We start from the raw sequence: 19991 nt of genomic DNA on the forward strand, positions 1-19991 counted from the left end.
GTGAGTGTGGAATTCATTGCCACAGACGGCTGTGGAAGGCAACTCGTTGGGTATATTTAAAGTGGAGTTTGATAGTTTCTTGATTAGTAAGGCCATCAAAGAATACAGGGAGAAGGCAGAAAGGAAAATAAATCAGCCATAATGGAATGGCAGAGCAGACCTGATGAGTTGAATAGCCTAACTCTGTTCTTGTGTCTTGTAGACTAAAAGACATTTATTCTTCCATTATTTTCAGCCTTGGATCATTTAGTAACATTAAGTTTGAAAGCTAAGAGCTCATGTCCAACTCCATTTACAAACTAATGCAAAGGCTCCAGTGCACTCACTTGAGGAATTGCTGAATTGCTGATGTTACCATACATAGGTAAAAACATTAAATTGATGATGCTAAAACAATGCATGCCCTGATCTGTAATTATACTTTTAGTCGACATTACTAGAATAGATTATCCGTCGTTATCACAGAGCTTTTGTTTGGGGTAATTTGCATGTGTAAATTGACTGCCAAATTTTGTATATATCCACAGTAACTATACTTGGGAAGTATTTTAGTGACCATGAAGGAACTTGGCATGTTTAAAAATGCGAGCCATTTCTCTCCCTGTAGCTTCAGTCTGGCACCTCCACTGTGACTAACCCCTAAATACATTTCAGACAGTTCTGTAAAATGATCAGCTTTAGTACTGACTTTGAATGATGCTTGGCGGTATAAGGATTATTAATTCAGTTTGGGGACAAATGGTAGCTTTTTACAATAGAGAGGTGATCTCCAATATCAGTTCCATGCCTGGTATCTTTATTCCACAATGAAGTATTGCAAACCGGAACAGGAACAGGAAATATCTTTGAATTTTGCAGTAAGATGAACTGCGATCCAGTTGTACAGAATGTGTTACATTTCTGTTTTATTGATTTGGTTTCAGAAGGAAGGAAAATCACTTTGCACTAGGATCACATCAAAAAGTTTTCCAGTATGAGTATATTAAAACCATCAATCTGTTTTCCTGTAGTTCTTTAATAATAAACATCAATTTGATACAAATGACTATGTTCTGACCTGAGGACTGCAATTCGCCCTCAGGTCACAAAATACCATGCAAGAGAATATTCTCTTGGTATTTAATGATAATATATATTCCTCTGTTATTACAAATCAACTTCAATTTGGATTTGGAAGTGATTAGTTGCTTCTGTGACATCAATCTTGCTTACAAAGTAAGTACTATGCAAGCTAGCCAATATGGTCATTCAGAGCTGCAAGATAGTATTTTTCACAAAAGCCTGTGAAGTGGGAAAATGAGAAAATAAAATACATTAAAAAAAAAGAATGATGAGCGAAAGGTCAGAATTTAACATGACCACATTACATCCAATTTTTAGAAGTTCAATGTGTGGCTTATAAATTTTTTGTACCCTGGGAATTCAAATGTCTTTCCTCTGCTGAATGAATTGCTTTGGATTGAAGTTGCTAAGAACCATTGGAAAAGCAAAATGGTCGCTGCCAATGGCTTCTACAATTACAGCAATTATGTTTGGAAGAATGACCCACATCACTGCTATTTGGCCGCTTACAGCTCGAACACCATTGTTCTTTTTGGCAATTCAATATCCCTACATATATCTTGTGACTTTACCTTTCTTTAAAGTTTGTATAGTGGCCCTACATGGCATTGTTATTCTTTACATCAGAGCAAAATAACTATGCAGAAGAAATGAAGAGGAATGGCAAAATCATTATGACTCCTTACAAATAAGTGGACTTTTCATGAGACTGATGACAAGATTTAACAAAATGTGCCTGAACTACTTTTGAATTTTATTAACATAATATGAGAGATCTGTTGTAAACTAGATTGAATTTAATAGTATATGCAGCCATTTCCCAACTAGCAAACAGTAAACATTTGTGCCTTATGCTATTGGAATGAATAAATACCTTATCCTGATAACAGTTATTATTGTGGAAGAAAATCTACTGACAACCTTCACCCATTAGCTTCTACAGATAGGATATTTCATAGATATCTCGCTTTTAAACCTAAGGACAGATGTCTTGCCTTATTTTTGAGGGAACACTTTCTGCATTTTGTAATTCTATTAAAAAAACACAATAACTAACTTTACGAACACATGGCCAATAATGTCTTGTGATTCATGCAAACATTTTTTTGTCTTCGTGAATTACAACCACAAGCCAACAGACAAAGAAAAGGCAGACATACTTCCATATCTTCAGATATGAATCTGAAGATCTGTTCAAAGAAAATATTTTAAAAGAAATGACAAAATTATTAACACTATAATATTAGAAAGCGCAGAAAACTAGCTAATTGGGGACTCACACCGTAGCAGTCATGCAGCAGTAATGAAGTTAAGAACTCGCCAATCAGAATAGTTGCAAATAGTCAAGAAAGCAACTAAATTCAACCAGTTTTATATAAAATGGGCACACTGAAATTAACAATAGCCACTAGATTTTTTGACTTGGCAATTGGCTACTATAACATCGGATTATATTTATCTCTCACATGTATAATCATACATGGGACTCATTTACTTTTCAACCAAACAGAATCTAAGCCCATTGGGTAAAATGAATAGTTCTGTGGGTAGCTGTCTGACCCTCCACTTTGTTTGCAATTGTTTAAGAGCTCATTCTCCGGGAGCCATGGCAGGACGTTTCCCTGGATCCTCTTGTAAAGGTTCATTTCCATTCAGTTGTGTTGTATATCTCCAAATAAAATCTGTGCAAGGCTGCAAACAGCATATTACTGATTGTCTTCCACACAATAACTCTTCAAAACTAACAAACAACTTCTTCTTGCGTTATTTAAACAAAAGAAGAAAATCCTGCTAGTGGTGTTCTAGATCCTGGAGCAAGGCTGCTGGCAGGTCGATACAGGGTACCTGGCTGGCTGCTACTGTTGGAGTGATGCTGGGGAGTGGGTGTAAGACTTCTCTTAACTCGGTAGAGGCTGCCTTGTTGAGGAACATGGATGTTGTTGGTTGAATTAGCAGCAGATTGGTGGCTATGAGCTGGATCACCTGATTCACTCTCTGTGTAACTGTAGGCTTGAATTCTTGAGATGCCTTTCTGCTGCCGTCTCCATGAGTTGTAATATGTAGGATCACTTATGTAGTGATTAACAAAGGAATGTGTCTTAGGTCTGTTCTGATCGACTTCACAATCACTGTCACTGCCCTGTTGAGGAAAAAAAATAAGAGTCCAAAGGTTATCTTTGTTAAATAAAAAACAGATGCACAGTACCGCTTTCAAAACTCTTATTTTGTGTTGGAAGCTGGCGCATTTAAAGTGTATAAGAGCAAAGCACATAATGAAGAGTTATAATAATTAGCAAAAAACTGATGGCAATAATAAATTTCATGATACGTTTCTAAGGGCAGTCAGTTTTGGCTGCGCTCTGGTACACCACTAGACAAGTAGTAAAAGTAATTTTTATGTTGCCTTCATCTGTCTAAAATATGCCTAGGTGGGCAAAGGGAGTACCTGCACCAACCTGAAATATTTGCAAAGTTTCATTCTCCATATTCTGGTTTTACTGATGATCAAAATGACAAATATTATAACTTAAAACAAATCTAATCTTATCTAATCAATTTGCAAATCCACTGTTGGAGCAACATCTGATTCTTCTTTTGACAATAAAGGAAAGCAAATATGATTTCAAATTAAGGCTTTCTGAAAGAGTTATTATGTTAATGGAGACACATCGGGATCAGTGCATTTAGGCCCAACTAAGTGTCCGTCCCAATTAGCCATAGTTTCATGGAAATAATGAAAAAGGTATAAAAAAAAGACTAACTACCATTTAACTGAGTAACAAACCAAGTATTAAACTGAAATATAGAATAAATTAGAACACCGTCAAAAGTGCAGAGAAAATTTACAAGGGTGTTGCTGGGTCTGGAGGATCTGATTTATAAGGAAAGATTGAATAGGTTAGGACTATATTCCTTAGAACATAGAAAAATGAGAGGATATTTGAAAGAAGAATACAAAATTATGAAGGGTACAGATAGGGTAAATGCGAGCAAGATTTTCCACTGAGGTTGGGTGGGACTGCAACCAGAGGTCAAAGGTTAAGTGTGAAAGGTGAGAAATTTAAGGGGAACATGAGGGGAAGCTTCTTCTCTCGGAGCGGTGTGAGAGTGTGGCATGAACTGCCAGAGTAAGTGGCCCAAGCGATTTCGATTTCAATGTTAAAGAGAAGCTTGGATAGGTACATGGATAGTAGGGATATGGAGGGCTATGGTCCTGGTGCAGGTTATTGGGAGTTGGCAGATTAAATGGTTTTGGCATGGACTAGATGTGCCAAAGGGCCTGTATCTGTGCTATACTTTTCCATGACTCTATGACTACTACAGTATTCTAAAACTGTGTATTTGTTCCTAATAGCTATCGACAGAAGGATTTATTCAGTGTACACTGACGTGTTCATTTGATTGACTGTAAATGAGCAAAATCAGTGCAGACACCCAGTACAGACAGTGGACTGCCTTCAAACAGTACTTTTGATGAGGTTGCATCCTACAAATCTTAATATAAATGTTAACATACGATTTCTGTGACACCATAAAAGTAACATCAATGGATATTATTCTGGTTATATTCTAATAAAAATCAGTTAGGTTAGTTATGACAAAGCTTACTATTTACAAATGTACGTTGTTTATTTCTGATTGGGTGAAAATTTCAGCCAGTTTAATGCCTCCATCCTCAACCATAGACAAATAACTTCCCAACTTTTTTATGCTAATTGATCTACAGTTCCCTGGTTTCCCTCACTTAGGTGAGGGTTACATCTTCGATTTTCCAACCTGAAGGATCAATTCCTGAATTCATTTTACTTATTTGGAGATACAGCACAGAACGGGCTCCTCCAGCCCAATGAGCCGCATTGCACAGCAACCCACAATTTAACCCTTGCCTAACCACAAGACGTTTTACAATGACCAAGTAACCTACTAACCCCTACGCCTTTGGACTGTGGGAGGAAATCGGAGCACAAAGAGGAAACCCATGTGCCCAGGGGAAGAGTGTACAAACTTCCTCAGAGGGTGGTTGGAATTGAACTCAAAACTCCGATGCCCTGAGCTGTAATAGCATTGTGCAAACTACTATACTACCGTGGCGCCCCAATTGAGAAACCATTGAAAAGAACATAATTTTTAAAAAATTTCTATTTACTATTACTATACTATTTTTCTCTGAAACATTGAGATGGAAATGATTTAGTCTTGGGGTTGTGTGTCATTTTAAAAATTAGTTTGCTAATGTTAATTTTAGTTAGTCCTTGACTGTGAGTTCTACTATAATACAGTATTGCCATTGTGGTAAACTATCTGAGTGGAATATGCCTCCGCTGTCTTTTTTTGTGTAAAATAAATTTCTACCAATTAAGAGTTACTTTTCTGTTCTGTGGATAATCAACACAATGTCTAATTATTCCTTATTTCCTGACTCTTTGGGCATGTGACCAGTGTCCTTTGGTGAAGGATTGCATTACCACAAGGACACACTGCACAGCTATCATTTTACAAAAGCTTTCTACTGAAATCAGATCTCTCTGAACTCTGATGGGATTTTTGTAAGTTTGCATGTTTGGTTTTAAAACCTGCAGGTTTTTACAAAGTGAATAATTAAAGTGCTTGTGTTTTACTCTGAATAATATTGCAGTCACAGAAAAGCAATGTGATTGCTGCATACACCTAAATTTCTTCCTGTTAAGGCCAACTGTCATTTCACCTTGATCTTGTTCACCTGCATTCCTCCCCAATCCAGCAATGGCCTGACTTAAAAATTCTGCTTCTTGTTTACAAATTCCTCTATGGTCCTCAGAATAAAGAATAAGCAAAAGTTTAGAAAGAGATAAGAATTTGATTTCAGCAACACGGAGACAAAATTAAAAAGAAGGGTGGTGAATACAGGACTGAAGGTGTTATATTTGAAAGCTTGCAGAAAACAAAATGAGGCAGATGATCTCGTAGCACAGTTGGACATTGGCAGGTATGATATTATGGACATCAGAGTGTGGCTGAGAAAAGATCACCGCTGGGAGCTTAACTTCCAAGGATACAAAACATATGGAAAGTACATGCAGATGGGCCTAGGGGATAGGGTGGCTTTGTTGCTAAAAAATGAAATCAAATCATTAGAAGTGACATAGGAACAGAAGATGTAGAATCCTTGTAGATAGAGTTAAAACACTGCAAGTGTTTGGAGGCATATATATAATGGGAATCATATATATGCTTTCAAACAGTAGCCAGGATGTGGGGTACAAATTAAACGTAAGATAGAAAAGGCATGTAAAAAGGGCAATGTTATGTTCATCATGGGGTACTTCAAATGCAGATAGATTGAGAAAATCAGGTTGGTGCTGGATCCCAAGAAAAAGAATTTGTAGAATGCCTAAAAGATGACTTTTTAGAGCAGCTTGTGGTTGAGCCCATGAGGGAGAACACAATCCTGGATTTGGTGCTGTGTAATGAACAAGATTTGATGAGGGAGCTTAAGGTAAAGGAACCCTTAGGAAGCAGTGAGCATAATATGATAGAATTCATCCTGCAGTTTAAGAGTGAGAAGTTAAAATCAGATATATTAGTATTACTGTGGAGTAAAGGGAGCTACAGAGGCATGAGAGAGGAGCTGGCTAAAGTTGATTGGAAAGGTACACTAGCAGGAATGATGGTAGAGCAGCAATGGTTGTAGCTTCTGAAAGTAATTTGAAAGATGCAGTATTAGTTCATCCCAAAGAAGAAGCAACATTCTAAAGGGAGGATGAGGAAACCATGGTTGATTAAAGAAGTCGAAGACAAGACAGCATAAAAGCAAAATAGACCGCATATGGTGTAGCAAAAATTTTAAAAATGGTAGGTAGAGGATGGGTAATCTTTTAAAAACCAACAAAAGGCAACCAAAATGACAATAAGGTTAGAAAAGGTGAAATATGAAGGTAAGCTAGCCAACAATATAAAAGAGGATACCAAAAGATTTTTTCCAGATATAGTATATGAATTGTAAAAGAGTAAAGTCAAATCAAAGTAAATTTATTATCAGTGTACATATACAGTGGATTCCAATTAATTTGGGACACATCAGGACCAGTACATTTTGGCCCAATTAGTAGCAGTTTCATGGAAGTAGTTAAAAAGGTATTTAAAAAAGACACATTGAGTAACAAATTATGTATTTAACTGAAATACAGAATGAATTAGAACACAATCAATACTACAGAAGTTTATACAACTCTGTATTACTGTTCACTCATTCTTTAAGATGCTTTTCAATATCTGTACTCTGACCAAGCTCATTGTCATTTGTTCTAATGAGGTCAGTATAGTTTTATTTTGATAATGTCACTATATTGCACCTCAGGGCAATTTATTCCATTAATAATGCTGATTATTAGTAATTCTTATTGTTAGTAATACTTTGTATCTGCAGTAATTTAATAGATTAGAGCGCTTTTTAGTTACCTTATTTAGAACTAATCTGCTATAAATTTTCTGTGCAATGGTGGTCTCATAATACCATTTGCAAAAGAGCTTCACTAATTGTTTTTGCCAATATTTGCACAGGATTAACAAATTTGCTATACTGACTTGGAGTTTTCTCTTGCCAATGTTTTCTTTGGCACAGTGCTGAAGATCTAAATAATACAGAAGTTGTAAGTAGTACAGAAGACGAAGAACTTCAACAGTACTTTACTGACTGTAGGGAATGTAGTCCCACAAAATTGGTTATATCTCTGCATCAGAACAGGAATGCAAGCTTTAAAAATTTAGCTACTACTTTTGGATATAAAGGCAATGAAAGGCACATTTTGAAAGCTTTAAAATGTGATTTTGTCTCATTTTTACAAAAATTATACCTCAGTAGATGCAAAAAAATTATGAATACTTAAAAGTTCATTTCAGTAAGTTTAACATTATTTGATAAAAATAGTGAATAAATACAGTGGTTAAAAATCTTCTTTGTGATAAACAGAGAGATAGAGATTTCTTGCTGCCATAAAACGGGGCCCAGTTACATGACTACAACTCTGACAACTCTTGACAACTCTGCCAAGTTATCAGTGCAATTGGGACCATTGATGTTTGTGAACAAAAACACTTGGAACAAGTAAAAAAAAAAGCCAATGTTGTTAAACTAATAAAATACTAAATGTTGTTTCATATTTAAAATAAAAAACATAGTTACCATAAAAATCAAATAAAAGCATGGGAAATAATTCAACTAAACAGTAAGTAATGAAAATTTTAAAAAATAGGTCAAGTAGCATCTGTGGAAAGAGAAACAGACTTGATGTTTCAAGTCAAAAGACTTTGTCAGATGTAAAAGAGAGGAAATCATTTAGTTTTAAGGTACAGAGATGATGGAGGAAGGTGGATGAATGGAATACCCTGATATCATGTGGCCAAAGGGATAAATGAGGACCCAAAATAATCCTAGCAAGTGAAATAGTGATTCACCTTCTCTACATTGGAAAAACCAAATGCAGAATGAGTGACCACCTTGTAAGGCACGTACATCCAGTGTGCATGGGTGATCTTGAGTTTTCTGTTGTCAAAGTCACTTCACTTCTCTATCCTACTCTGATGTACCTCTGCAGCCTTCTGCAGTTTTATAACAATTAGTAACAGCACCTTGTCTTCTCTCTGTGTACGTTACAACGATATAGACTCAGTATTAAATTTATAATTTTAGGCAACACACTCTTTCTGTCTGTATCAGCAAGTTATCCACTTGTGATATTGGCTCAGTTTTCTCAATCCTGCTAGCAGAGACTGAACTGGATACATACTGCAGATCTACTGTAAATATTGAACAACTTCACAATCCTTTGTCTGTATTCATACTCTCCAACTGCCCCATTTCATAGTTTGTGGTCTTTTTTCTCTCTCTCACACTTCCCATTAATGCTGACCTCACCCTATCAGAGATCTTCCCTTTGTCTTATCCATCCCTCCCCCAACTACTCTGCAAATTAAAAATAACTTGTTTTCTCTTTCTTAGTCCTGCTGAAAGGTCTTTGAAATGAAACATTAACTCTGTTTCTCTTTCCACAGTTGATGCCAGAACTGCTGAATGATTCCAGCATTTTCTGTAATAATAACAAAAATACTTAACTTTTATATGAGTTTCTTAAATTCATTTGAATGAGGATTCTTGTATTTGCGCCAGGCTCAATCCACTGCAAAGTCAAAAAGTGGTTGTCTCAACTTGACAATTGTGAAACCTGTGGAAGTCTGTGCTGTCCCTTTGGACTCCTTGATGAGTCTCCTGGAGCATCATGGGGGCAGCGAGACAGACATTGTCACCACTGGTGCACCTATTTCCAGAGCTAAAAACCTGAACTTCTAGTGGATATCTGGGTTAGTTGTGGTATAGGCGCTGGATTATGGCCAGGAAGCCTGCTCCATATTTCAAATAAAATTTTAAAAAAACAATACTTGTTAAAATTCTTTTCATCTAAGTCGGGGAAAGAAAAACTTCTCAAAGTATCAGAAATGCTGAGGCATTTGTATTGGAATCATAGATTGCGCCAAGAATGGAAGGTTTTTGCCCTCGTCTCCAATAAAGACAAAATATAAATGAAAAATCTTGTCCAAACACACCTGATTAACTATTTGCTTTAATAATGCACAAAAGAAAAAAAATACATGGTAACCACATCCACCTGCATCTTGAATATTGTTGGCCACAATTGTTGAATGGAGCAACAATATAAACAGTCATCAAATAGCTAACAGTTTGAATTAGTGCTTGAACTTAAAGAATGTGATAGCACAAGGGAAATGAAAAAGGTGAGGATTGGGTGAACATCAAAGTATGAAAGGGAACCATGATGTCTTCTGTTGGGATTTAAATAGTAAATTCTCAAAAGGGGAAAGGAAGAAAAAAGGTTAAATATCTGGTGGAGGTTAGTTCTTGCTGATAATAAGTAGGTAATGGTAATGCCACTCAATATCAAAGAGAAGTGATTAGACTCTCCCTTATTGGAAATTGTAATTAGCCACATCTCAAGCCAAGTCTCAGTGACCTCAAGGTCTTGCTCATAAAGGTAAAGACTGTTGAAGCTTCTATTTAAGGAAATAGGATACTCAGTTTTATTGAGATTAGTCAGGCATCAGAAGAAAACTTGAGGATCTTGGTAATTGGTTCCATTACGTTGCCAGGAGTACTGTGCCTTTCCTCATAGATCTACTCTGAAGCATTCCCGTGAAGAGCCAAAGATTCAGAAATAACTCAATTTCCATCATTTAGCCAATTGTGATAACTAAAATACTGTGAGCATTGCTGACTGTGGTTGCGTGTTGTTCTCTCTGTATCAGTGGAAGTCATTGAAACTATGGAAACAGATTATGACGTGCAGATGTTACTCAATGTGTACATTTGGCACAACGACAACTTTTTTTTTACTTCTAGCTGAGGCATGAAACAACTTTTGACCCACAGCTAATAGTGCTTTCAGCTGAGTTACAAATGGGTGGTGTACCATTTATTAAAGTAGCAATGCCTCAAGATTGGTATGAGGTAAGAGGTAAATAATTAGAAATCACGATGGCAATGGGTTGTTATAACAGCATTGGCATTCTGCTCTCTAACATTGTAGATAACTTTTGGAAATTTGGGAAATGATGTTAACCACACGAAAGGCTATAAGCTCACTTTTCTAAATCTTGCAACTGGTTAAGCATTGTTGAACTCTTCAAAACTTTGATGTTGAAAGAAACATCAAGAAAATATTCATTCTCTTAACAATGAAAGGAGTGTGTACATAGAGCTTGCCAAATGAGTACAGAACAAGGTTTGACAGGTTTTTGAATAATCAAATTGCCAAACAACCTCTTCTTTTTTCAAACGTAAGTTAATGTACTGTGGAGGCAGCCAGAGATCTATACATACACCTTCAAGACACAATGGGCTAGAAATGAATAGACATACCCAAAATGGTTAAAAATTTAATTACTTAAGTAATTGTTTTTTTTAAGTTTATATCAATATCTTGGATCACATTTGAAAAAAAGGCAAAAAGGGGGGAGAAGCACCAGAGATGGGCAGGCAAGAAGATGAGAGAGAGAAAAAAGGGGATGGGGAATGGTGAAGGGGGGGGGGGGGGTCTATTACCGGAAGTTCAAGAAATCGATCCCCATCCCCTTGCCTCTCTCACCTTATCTACTTGCCTCCTCTACCCTTTTCTTTCTTCCAGGGTCTTCTGTCCTCTTCTATTAGATTTCCACTTCACCAGCCCAGTGTTTCTTTCACCAATCAAATTCTCAGCTCCTTAATTTTCCCCACCCCCTGCCGGTTTCACCTATCACCTTGTGTTTCTCCCACCTTTTAACTCTACTCCTCATCTTTTTTTTCTCCAGTCCTGGTGAAGGGTCTCGGCCTGAAATGTTAACTGTACTCTTTTCCATAGATGCTGCCTGGCCTGCTGAGTTCCTCCAGCATTTTGTGTGTGTTGCTTAGATTTCCAGTAACCGCGAATTTTCGCTTGTTTATGTCAGGCTGCTGTTTATTGGCGACAGCTCTGCTTTTAATACAATTATTCCTACAGGTCTGATCAAAAAGCTCCAAAACCTGGACCTTTGTACCTCCCTCTGCAACTGGATCCTTGACTTCCTCACCAGAAGACCACAGTCTGTGCGGATTGGAAATAACATCTCCACCTTGCTGATAATCAACACTGACATGCCTCAAGGATGTATGCTTAGCCCACTGCTCTACCCTCTCTACACCCATGAATCTGAGGTCAGGCACAGCTCAATTGCCATTTATAAATTTGATGACACTACAACTGTTGTTGACAGAATTTTAGACAGTAATGCGAAGGCACACAGGAGTGAGATATATCAGCTAGTTGAGTGGTGTCACAGCAACAACCTTGCACTCAATGTCATTAAGACCAAAGAACTGATTGTGCACTTCAGAAAAGGTAAGATGATGGACCACACATCAGTCATCAGAGAGAGGTCAGAAGTAAAAAGAGTAACTTCAAGTTTCTAGGTGTCAGCATCTCTGAGGATCTATTCTGTACCCAACATAGCGAAGCAGTTACGAAGAAGGCACGACTGTGGTTATGTCTCCAAAAACACTCGCAAATTTCTACAGATGTACCATAGAGAGCATTCTAACTGGTAGCCTCACTGTCTGGTATGGGAGAGGGTGCACTACACCAGACTGAAATAAACTGCAGAAAGTTCTAAGTCAGCACCATCATGGCTCCTGTCTCTCCAGCATCCAGGACATCTTGAAGGTGTGAAAAATGGTGGCATCCCTCATCAAAGATCCCCCATCACCCTGGACATATTCTCTTCATAGTGCTACCATCAGGAAGGAGATACAGGAGCCTGAACGCACACACTCAATGATTCAGGAACAGCTTCTTCCCCTCTGCCATCTGATTTCTGAATGAACATTGAACCCACGTACACTACCTCCCTACTAGATTTTATTATTATTATTATGTATTACAATGCACTGCTGCCACACAGCAAGTTTCATGACATATGCCCCGTGGTATTTAACTTGTTTCTGATTAATTGACATAATGTTACCTTAATGAGATGAGGCAAAACTAACTGATTAACTCTACTAGAAGGCAAACTTGTGGCTTCAGTTGATTTACATCCACAGAAGGGACTTCTGCAAAAACTAAACGTAATGTGCTGAAAACTTTTAAGAAGTGACATATACGTAAATGCTACCATATCTCTACCATCTCTATTATTGTGTAATAACCCCGATTTTATTAATCAGCTTGATGTAAAGGAACCCTTAGGAGGCAGTGATCATAATATGATTGAATTCATACTGCAGCTTGAGAGGGAAGGGCATAAGTTACATGATTCAGTATCGCAATGGAATAAAGGGAAGTACAGAGGGTTGAGAGAGGAGCTTGCCCATGTGGATTGGAGGGGGATACTGGTGGGGATGACGGCAGAACAGAGGTGGCTAAAGTTTCTGGGAATAGCTCACAAGGCGCAGGATAGATATGACCCACAGAAGAAGTTATTCTCAGATGGCAGGGCTAGGCAATTGTGGCTGACAAGGGAAGTTAAGGACTTCATAAAAGCCAAGGAAAGATGGATGATTGGGAAGCTTTTAAAATCCAACAAAAGGTAACGAAAAAAGCTACAAGAAGGGAAAAGATGGAATGTGAGGGCAAACTCGCCAATAATGCAAAGCAGGATACCAAAATTTTTTTCAGTTATATAAGGAATAAAATTGAGGTGAGAGTTGATATTGGACCACTGGAAAATGATGCTGGTGAGGTAGTAAAGGAAGATAAAGAAATGGCAGATGAACTTAATGGGTACTTTGCAACTGTCTTCACAGTGGAAGACACTAACAGTGTGCCAGATGTCCCTGAATGTCAGGGTGCAGGGGTGAATGTCATTGCTATTACAAAGGAAAAAGTACTAGGCAAACTCAAAGGTGTTAAGGTGGATAAGTCACCTGGGCCAGATGGACTACATCCCAGAGCCTTGAGATAGGTTGCAGAAGAGATAACTGATGCAGTGGTCATGATCTTTCAAGAATGACTTAATTCTGGCATGATCCCGGAGGACCGGAAAATTGCAAATGTCACTCCACTCTTTAAGAAGGGAGGAAGACAAAAAGAAGAGGATATTATAAGTCAATTAGCCTCACCTCAGTGGTTGGGAAAGTGTTGGGAGTCCATTATTAAGAATGAAGTTTCGGGATACTTGGAGGCTAATGATAAAATAAATCTAAGACAGCATAGTTTTTGTAAAGGGAAATCTTGCCTGATAAATCTATTAGAATTCGAGGAAGTAACAAGCCAGGTGGACAAAGGAGATGCAGTGGATGTCACTTACTTAGATTATCAGAAGGCATCTGATAAGGTGCTTAACAAGATAATATCCTATGGTGTTACAGGAAATATATTCACATGGATAGAGGAATGGCTGACAGGCAGGAGGCAGCGAGTGGGAATAAAGGGGGCCTTTTCTGGTTGGCTGCCAGTGACCAGTGGTGTTCCTCAGGGGATAGAATTGGGACTGCTACTTTTCACCTTGTTTGTCAATTATTTAGATAGTGGAATTGATGGCTTTGTGGCAGAGTTTGTGGATGATATGAAGATAAATGGAGGGGTAGGTAGTGCTGAGGAAGCAATGCGATTGCAGCAGGACTTAGACAAGTTGGAAGAATGGGTAAAAAAGTGACAGATGGAATACAGTATGATAATGCATTTTGGTAAAAAGAACAATAGTTCAGACTATTATCTAAATGGGGAGAAAATTCACACATCAGAGGTGCAGAGGGACTTAGGAGTCCTTGTGCAAGACTCCCAGAAGGTTAATTTATAGGGTGAGTCTGTGGTAAAGAAGGCAAATGCAATGTTGGCATTTATTTCAAGGGGGATAGAATATAAAAACAAGGAGGTAATGCTGAGGCTTTATAAGACATTAGTCAGGATGTACTTGTCGAGTATTATCAACAGTTTGGGGCCCATTATCTCAGAAAGGATGTATTGCCATCGTAGAGAGTCCGGAGGAGGTTTACAAGGATTATTCTAGGAATGAAGGGGTTAACATATGAGGAACGTCTGGCAGCTTTGGGCCTGTACTCACTGGAATTTAGAAGAATGCGGGGGAGGGGAATCTCATTGAAATGTACAAATGTTGGAAGTTCTAGATAAGGTAGATGTGAAGAGGATGTTTCCTTTGGTGGGGGTATCCAGAACTAGAAGGCAAAGCCTCAAAATTGAGGGGTGATCTTTTAGAATAGAAGTAAGGAGGAACTTTTTCAGCTAAAGAGTCAAGAGTTTGTGGAATGATCTGCCACAAACTGTGGTGCAGGCCAAGCCTGAGGGTATATTCAAAGTAGAAGCTGGTAAATTCCTGATTGGTCGATGCATCAAGACACATGATGAGAGGACAGGTGTATGGGGTTGAATGAGATACGGGATCAGCCATGATGAAATGGCAGAGGACTCGATGGGCTGAATGGCCTAATTCTGCTCCTATGTCTTGTGGTCTTATTTCAGACTTCAGTGTCCAAAATAAATGCAGAATTAGGCCATTCGGCCTATCAAGGCTGTTCTGCCATTCCATCATGGCTGATTTATTTTCTCTCTCAACCCCATTCTCCTGCCTTCTCCTCGTAACCTTTGATGCTCTGATTAATCAAGAACCTGTCAACCTCTGCATTGTTTATACGCAATGATTTGGCCTGCACAGCTGTCTGTGGCAATAAATTCCACAGATTCACAACCCTCTAGCTGAAGAAATTTTTCCTCATCTCTGTTCTAAATGGATGTCCCTCAATTCTGTGGCTGTGCCCTCTGGTCGTAGAATCCTTCACCATAGAAAACATCTTCTCCACGTCCACACTATCTAGGCCAAGGATTCCCAATCTTTTTTTATGCCACGGACACCTGCCATTAACCGAGGGGTCCATGAACCCCAGGTTCAAACCCTGATTTAACACTTTCAATATTCGATATGTTTTAATGAGATTCCCCTTCATTCTTCCAAACTCACTGGCCCAGAGTCATCAAATGCTCCTCTTATAGTAACCCTTTCATTCCTGGGGTCATTCTCGTGAACCTTCTCTGGACCTTGTCCAATGCCAGGACATCTTTTCCCAGATAAGGAGCCAAAAACTGTTCACAGTACTCCAAGTGTGCACTGACCAATGCCTCTAAAAAGCCATCTCCTAGGCACTCTACAAACTCCCTCTTTTGGGATCCAGCACCAACATGATTTTCCTAATCTACCTGCATATTGAAACCCCGCATGATTAACCCAGCATTGCCCTTTTTACATGCCTTTTCTATCTCCTGTTGTAATATTTTGCCCACATCCTGGCGGCTGTTCAAAGGCCCGTGTGCAACTCTGAGGGTTTTTTTTTAACCTTGCAGTTTCTTAACTCTACACACATCTTCTGATCCTATGTCATTTCTTTCTTGGGATTTGATTTCATTTCTTACCAGCACAGAACCACCACACCCTTTCTGCCACCTGCTTGTCCTTTTGATACAATGTGGTATGCTTGAATGTTAAGCTCCCAATTATGGTCTTCTTTCAGCCATGACTCTGTCATGACTATAACATTATACTTGCCAATCTCTAATTGCCTACAAGATCATCTACCTTATTCCGTATACTGCGTACGTTCAAATATAACACCTTCAGTCCTGTATTCAACACCCTTTTCATTTCAGTTTTGCTGACAGTACTCTGGTGTCAACCCCTGCAGCCCCCACTGTTCCCCTCCCTTTCCTCCCCTTTGGAATTCAATGGGGAAAAGTGAAATCACTGTCGTTCCCCAGATTTATTTTGAAGTGCTCTATTTTCCTGCTAAATGAGTGCCAGAATAGATGTTCATTTCACCGCAGAGGCAAAGCTGCAAAATTGAATGTATATTTACATTTTTTACTAATTGAGCTTTGATAAATATTTGCAATTTTACTTGTTTAAATTAGTTCATGCGATAATTTTAATTTGATTTGCTTAAAGTTTTTAAACTCACAGGGATATTTATAGTCCCTGACATTATTCCCTGGAGGTGTGACTTGCTCAGTTCTCAGAATTTTTAAAGCTGTGGTAGCATTCTAATTTGTTCTGTACTTCATTTAAATACATAATTGGTTACTCAGTTAATTGTAGTTTGTCTTTTTTTACCGTTTTATAGGGTTGAGGGCCTGTTCTGGCCCACCATCTGGTGGTACGAGGCAGTATCAAAATGTTTGGGCCATGAAGTTGAGATAGGTAGATTTGGAACAAAATAGATTCTTATATTTAGCACATTTGCACTGACAAGCTGAATGAACATGGAGAACTTGCAGCACCAAAGGAAAAGCAGTGGAAATATGGGGAGCAAAAAGATAGTTTTGATAAATGTTGTTCTTTCGTTTGCCAAATCAATAAACAAGTTTAAAGCAGATTGTCTGTAATGTTCCTCCCATTTACTGTAATACATTCATAAAGCAACATTATAAAACAAATTCATGGAACAAAATAGATCCATAAAACAAGTTTACCAAGAACATCAATGTGGTTCATATAAGCAGTTCCTTTTCTCAGACTATAACTATGATGACAAATCTTGGAAATAACAGCTCCCATGACAACACAACATGCTTCAGTCTGCACTAAAGTTAAGCAACTGTAACGAGACAACCTTTCAACATAGCTGATAGTGGAATGGTACATATGAAATAAGTTAAAATGTTTGAGTTCAATTGAGTAATGAAGATCCCCAAATGACGTAATCCAGATTTCATTGAACTCACAGCACAGAACTGGGCCATAGTATTCAAGACATTCACAGTTTTGGAAAAGAGCCCCAATGCTTTACATGATGTGATGTATTCATATGTGGTTTCCAGATCTCTCTGCTTTCCTAGTTAGACATCTATGCCAGTGCCAAATTGAGTCCCTCTCAATGAGTTCCAGATCTGATTAAAAAAACGCTATTTGCACAGCAGTGTCAGGGCAGCTTATATTTGTGAAGGTATTGCTAAAATGTGGCCTGTGGAGTTTGGAATAGGTCATATTACAGTTGTTGAAAGGTTGCTGTGTTTTTAAACACGGAAGAGGTGTCACCCCCTTAAAGGCACACTCCCTATGCCAGCCAGTTAACAGCATCATGTTGTATGCCTCTCAAGGTGCAGAGACAGGCTACAGGGAAAGAAGGAGGGAATGCCATGAGTCAGTAAAGAGACACAGATATTCTCAGATATACTATAAGGGAGCCCCTATGTACCAGGAAACCAAAACAAATCTACTGTCTACTATCAGAAGTCTAGTGACTTGACCATGCAAAGTGAGCTGCACACTGTCAAAAATACTCTCATATACAGACAGAACTTACCTGATATACATACCCCATTGCTTGCACATCAATGATAAATCACAAACACCTGTTTCACACAATCTGCCTTCTCCTGGATCATCAGCCATCTCAACCCACCATTGATATCTCACTTCCTCCACCTCCTAAACAGAGGTCAAGCTCCAAAGACAGGATAATGTAAAGGACACCCAGCATCACCTTATTTATTTTGGCCTCAACAGAGGAATGTAAGGTGGACAAGATCTCATCGCTCTTTTCAGGAGCAGTAAAATGACTCTTGATTCACAATTGTCACATCTCTCCATCGTGAGCAAATTCCAAAATAGGGACAGGAGATGGGACAACAAAAGGGAAGGTCTGTGAAAGGGTGGAAATGAAGAATAACACCATATTCCACAAGTTCTCTTGTTCTGACGAGGGTGAAACCCCATTGAGAGGTCAATACTTGTTTTCCGTTGGCATGTTTTAGTAATATAATTGTTTAACATGAACTTTACTAGGATTTCATGAGGGGTTTCACATTGCCAAATGAACATGGACATTTCCTTTAAATTCTAGCTCCTTAATACATCTGGTTACCTATAGGAGTGCTATAAGAACAGCGATAGGGTAGTTGGTCCCTTGTGCCTGCTTTGTTTTCCAATGAAATCATGGCTGATCCAATCTTGGTCTCAACAACACATTTCCTCTTGCTCACTATAGTTACTTGCAGTTCAAATGTCTGTGTTGGTCTGTTCATTGAATGTATTTATTGACTCTGTCCATAGCTCTCTCTGGTAGAAAATTCCAGATGCAAAACCACCATGGGAGAAGAATTTCCTCCACACCTGTTATAAATGAGTGACCCCTATTTTTGAGAAAAATGTCCTTATATGGGAAATCAGCTCTCATTTTTCTCTATTCGAATGAATACAGGTCAAACTTGCTCAATTTTTTTTCTTTATACATCAACTCCTTCTCCCCAGGAATCAAAGTCAGTAACCTGCTTTGCACTGTTTCCAATACAAGCATATAAATAGGGAGACCAAAACAGTACATGGTTCTCCAGGTACATTATCAGTGTCTAGTAAAGTTGAAAACCTCTCTATTGAATACTCTATACTCCTTGCAATAAAGACCAGCGTTTCATTACCTGCATAGTAATCTTTGTGCTTCATGCCTGTGTATCATAATGTTTTGCTGTCTTGCCCTATTTAAATAATTTTTTTTATTTTCAATCTTCCTTCCAAAGCATGCAACCTCACATTTCATTTGCCAATTTTACCCATTTCACTTCTCTTATCTATAATCTCTTCGTATAGTCATGTCCTTCTCAGAACTCACTAACTCATCTTTCCTTTTCATTGGCAAATTTGTCTGCTAGAAACTTCATCCCATCATCAAAGACAGATAATCTTCAACAGATTGTTAACAGCTGAAGCCACAGCACTGACCTCCTCAGGTGAAAGTAGGTGGAAACAATTGTAAAGGGCAAATGCTTTCTGCTAATGAAAAAGTCCTGGTTATTAATCATGCTCCTAATAGCATAAATGAAATGAGTGGCTGCCTGCACTCTTGGGAGACCAACAATAATAGGAAGTCCCAGAGCTCAAGATGTCATTTTCACTTATTTGAAACCATAAAAACAAATTACACTCAGAAGCCATTTTATTAGGATTCTCCTGTACCTAAAAAAGTAGCCATTCATGGTCTTTTGCTGCTGTCTCCCATCCACTTCATAGATGCTCTTCTGCACACCACTGTTGTAACACATAATTATTTGGTTACTGTCATCCTCCCATCAGCTTACACCAGTCTGGCTATTCTCCTCTGACCTCTCTCATTAACAAAGTGCTTTTGCCCACAGAACTGCTGCTCACTGGATTTTTTTTGTTTTTCAAGCCATAATCTGTAAACTCTATAGCAGATTTCCAACCTTATTTATGCCATGTACCAATAACATTAAGCAAGGGGTTTGTGGATCCTAGGTTGGGAACCCCTGCTAGAGGTTGTGATGCACCATCAATAACTCTCGGAGATGGGAGGTGAACGATAGGCATTTATTAGCTGCAAGAGACCACCACACAACATCCTGGAGACTGAGGGAGGAGCAGTGCCCCCAATCGCCTTTATACAGGGGTCTGTGGGAGGAGCC

The 19991-nt window shown here is 38.5% G+C and overlaps 1 protein-coding gene across 4 annotated transcripts in view; it reads right to left on the minus strand.

Annotated features, from left to right (window-relative positions):
- Window positions 1–763: 763 nt before the first annotated feature.
- LOC140714669 (protein sidekick-2-like) overlaps window positions 764–19991 on the minus strand; it is a 919455-nt gene continuing 900227 nt past the window's right edge. For all 4 annotated transcript variants that reach the window (XM_073026119.1, XM_073026118.1, XM_073026117.1 and 1 more), the window contains one exon: window positions 764–3202. In XM_073026119.1, the coding sequence (XP_072882220.1) occupies window positions 2831–3202 (372 nt within the window). In that variant the 3' untranslated portion in view covers window positions 764–2830. The remainder of the gene's footprint in view (window positions 3203–19991) is intronic.

The sequence above is a fragment of the Hemitrygon akajei genome, chromosome 22, assembly GCF_048418815.1.
Source record: "Hemitrygon akajei chromosome 22, sHemAka1.3, whole genome shotgun sequence".
Lineage (NCBI taxonomy): Eukaryota > Metazoa > Chordata > Chondrichthyes > Myliobatiformes > Dasyatidae > Hemitrygon > Hemitrygon akajei.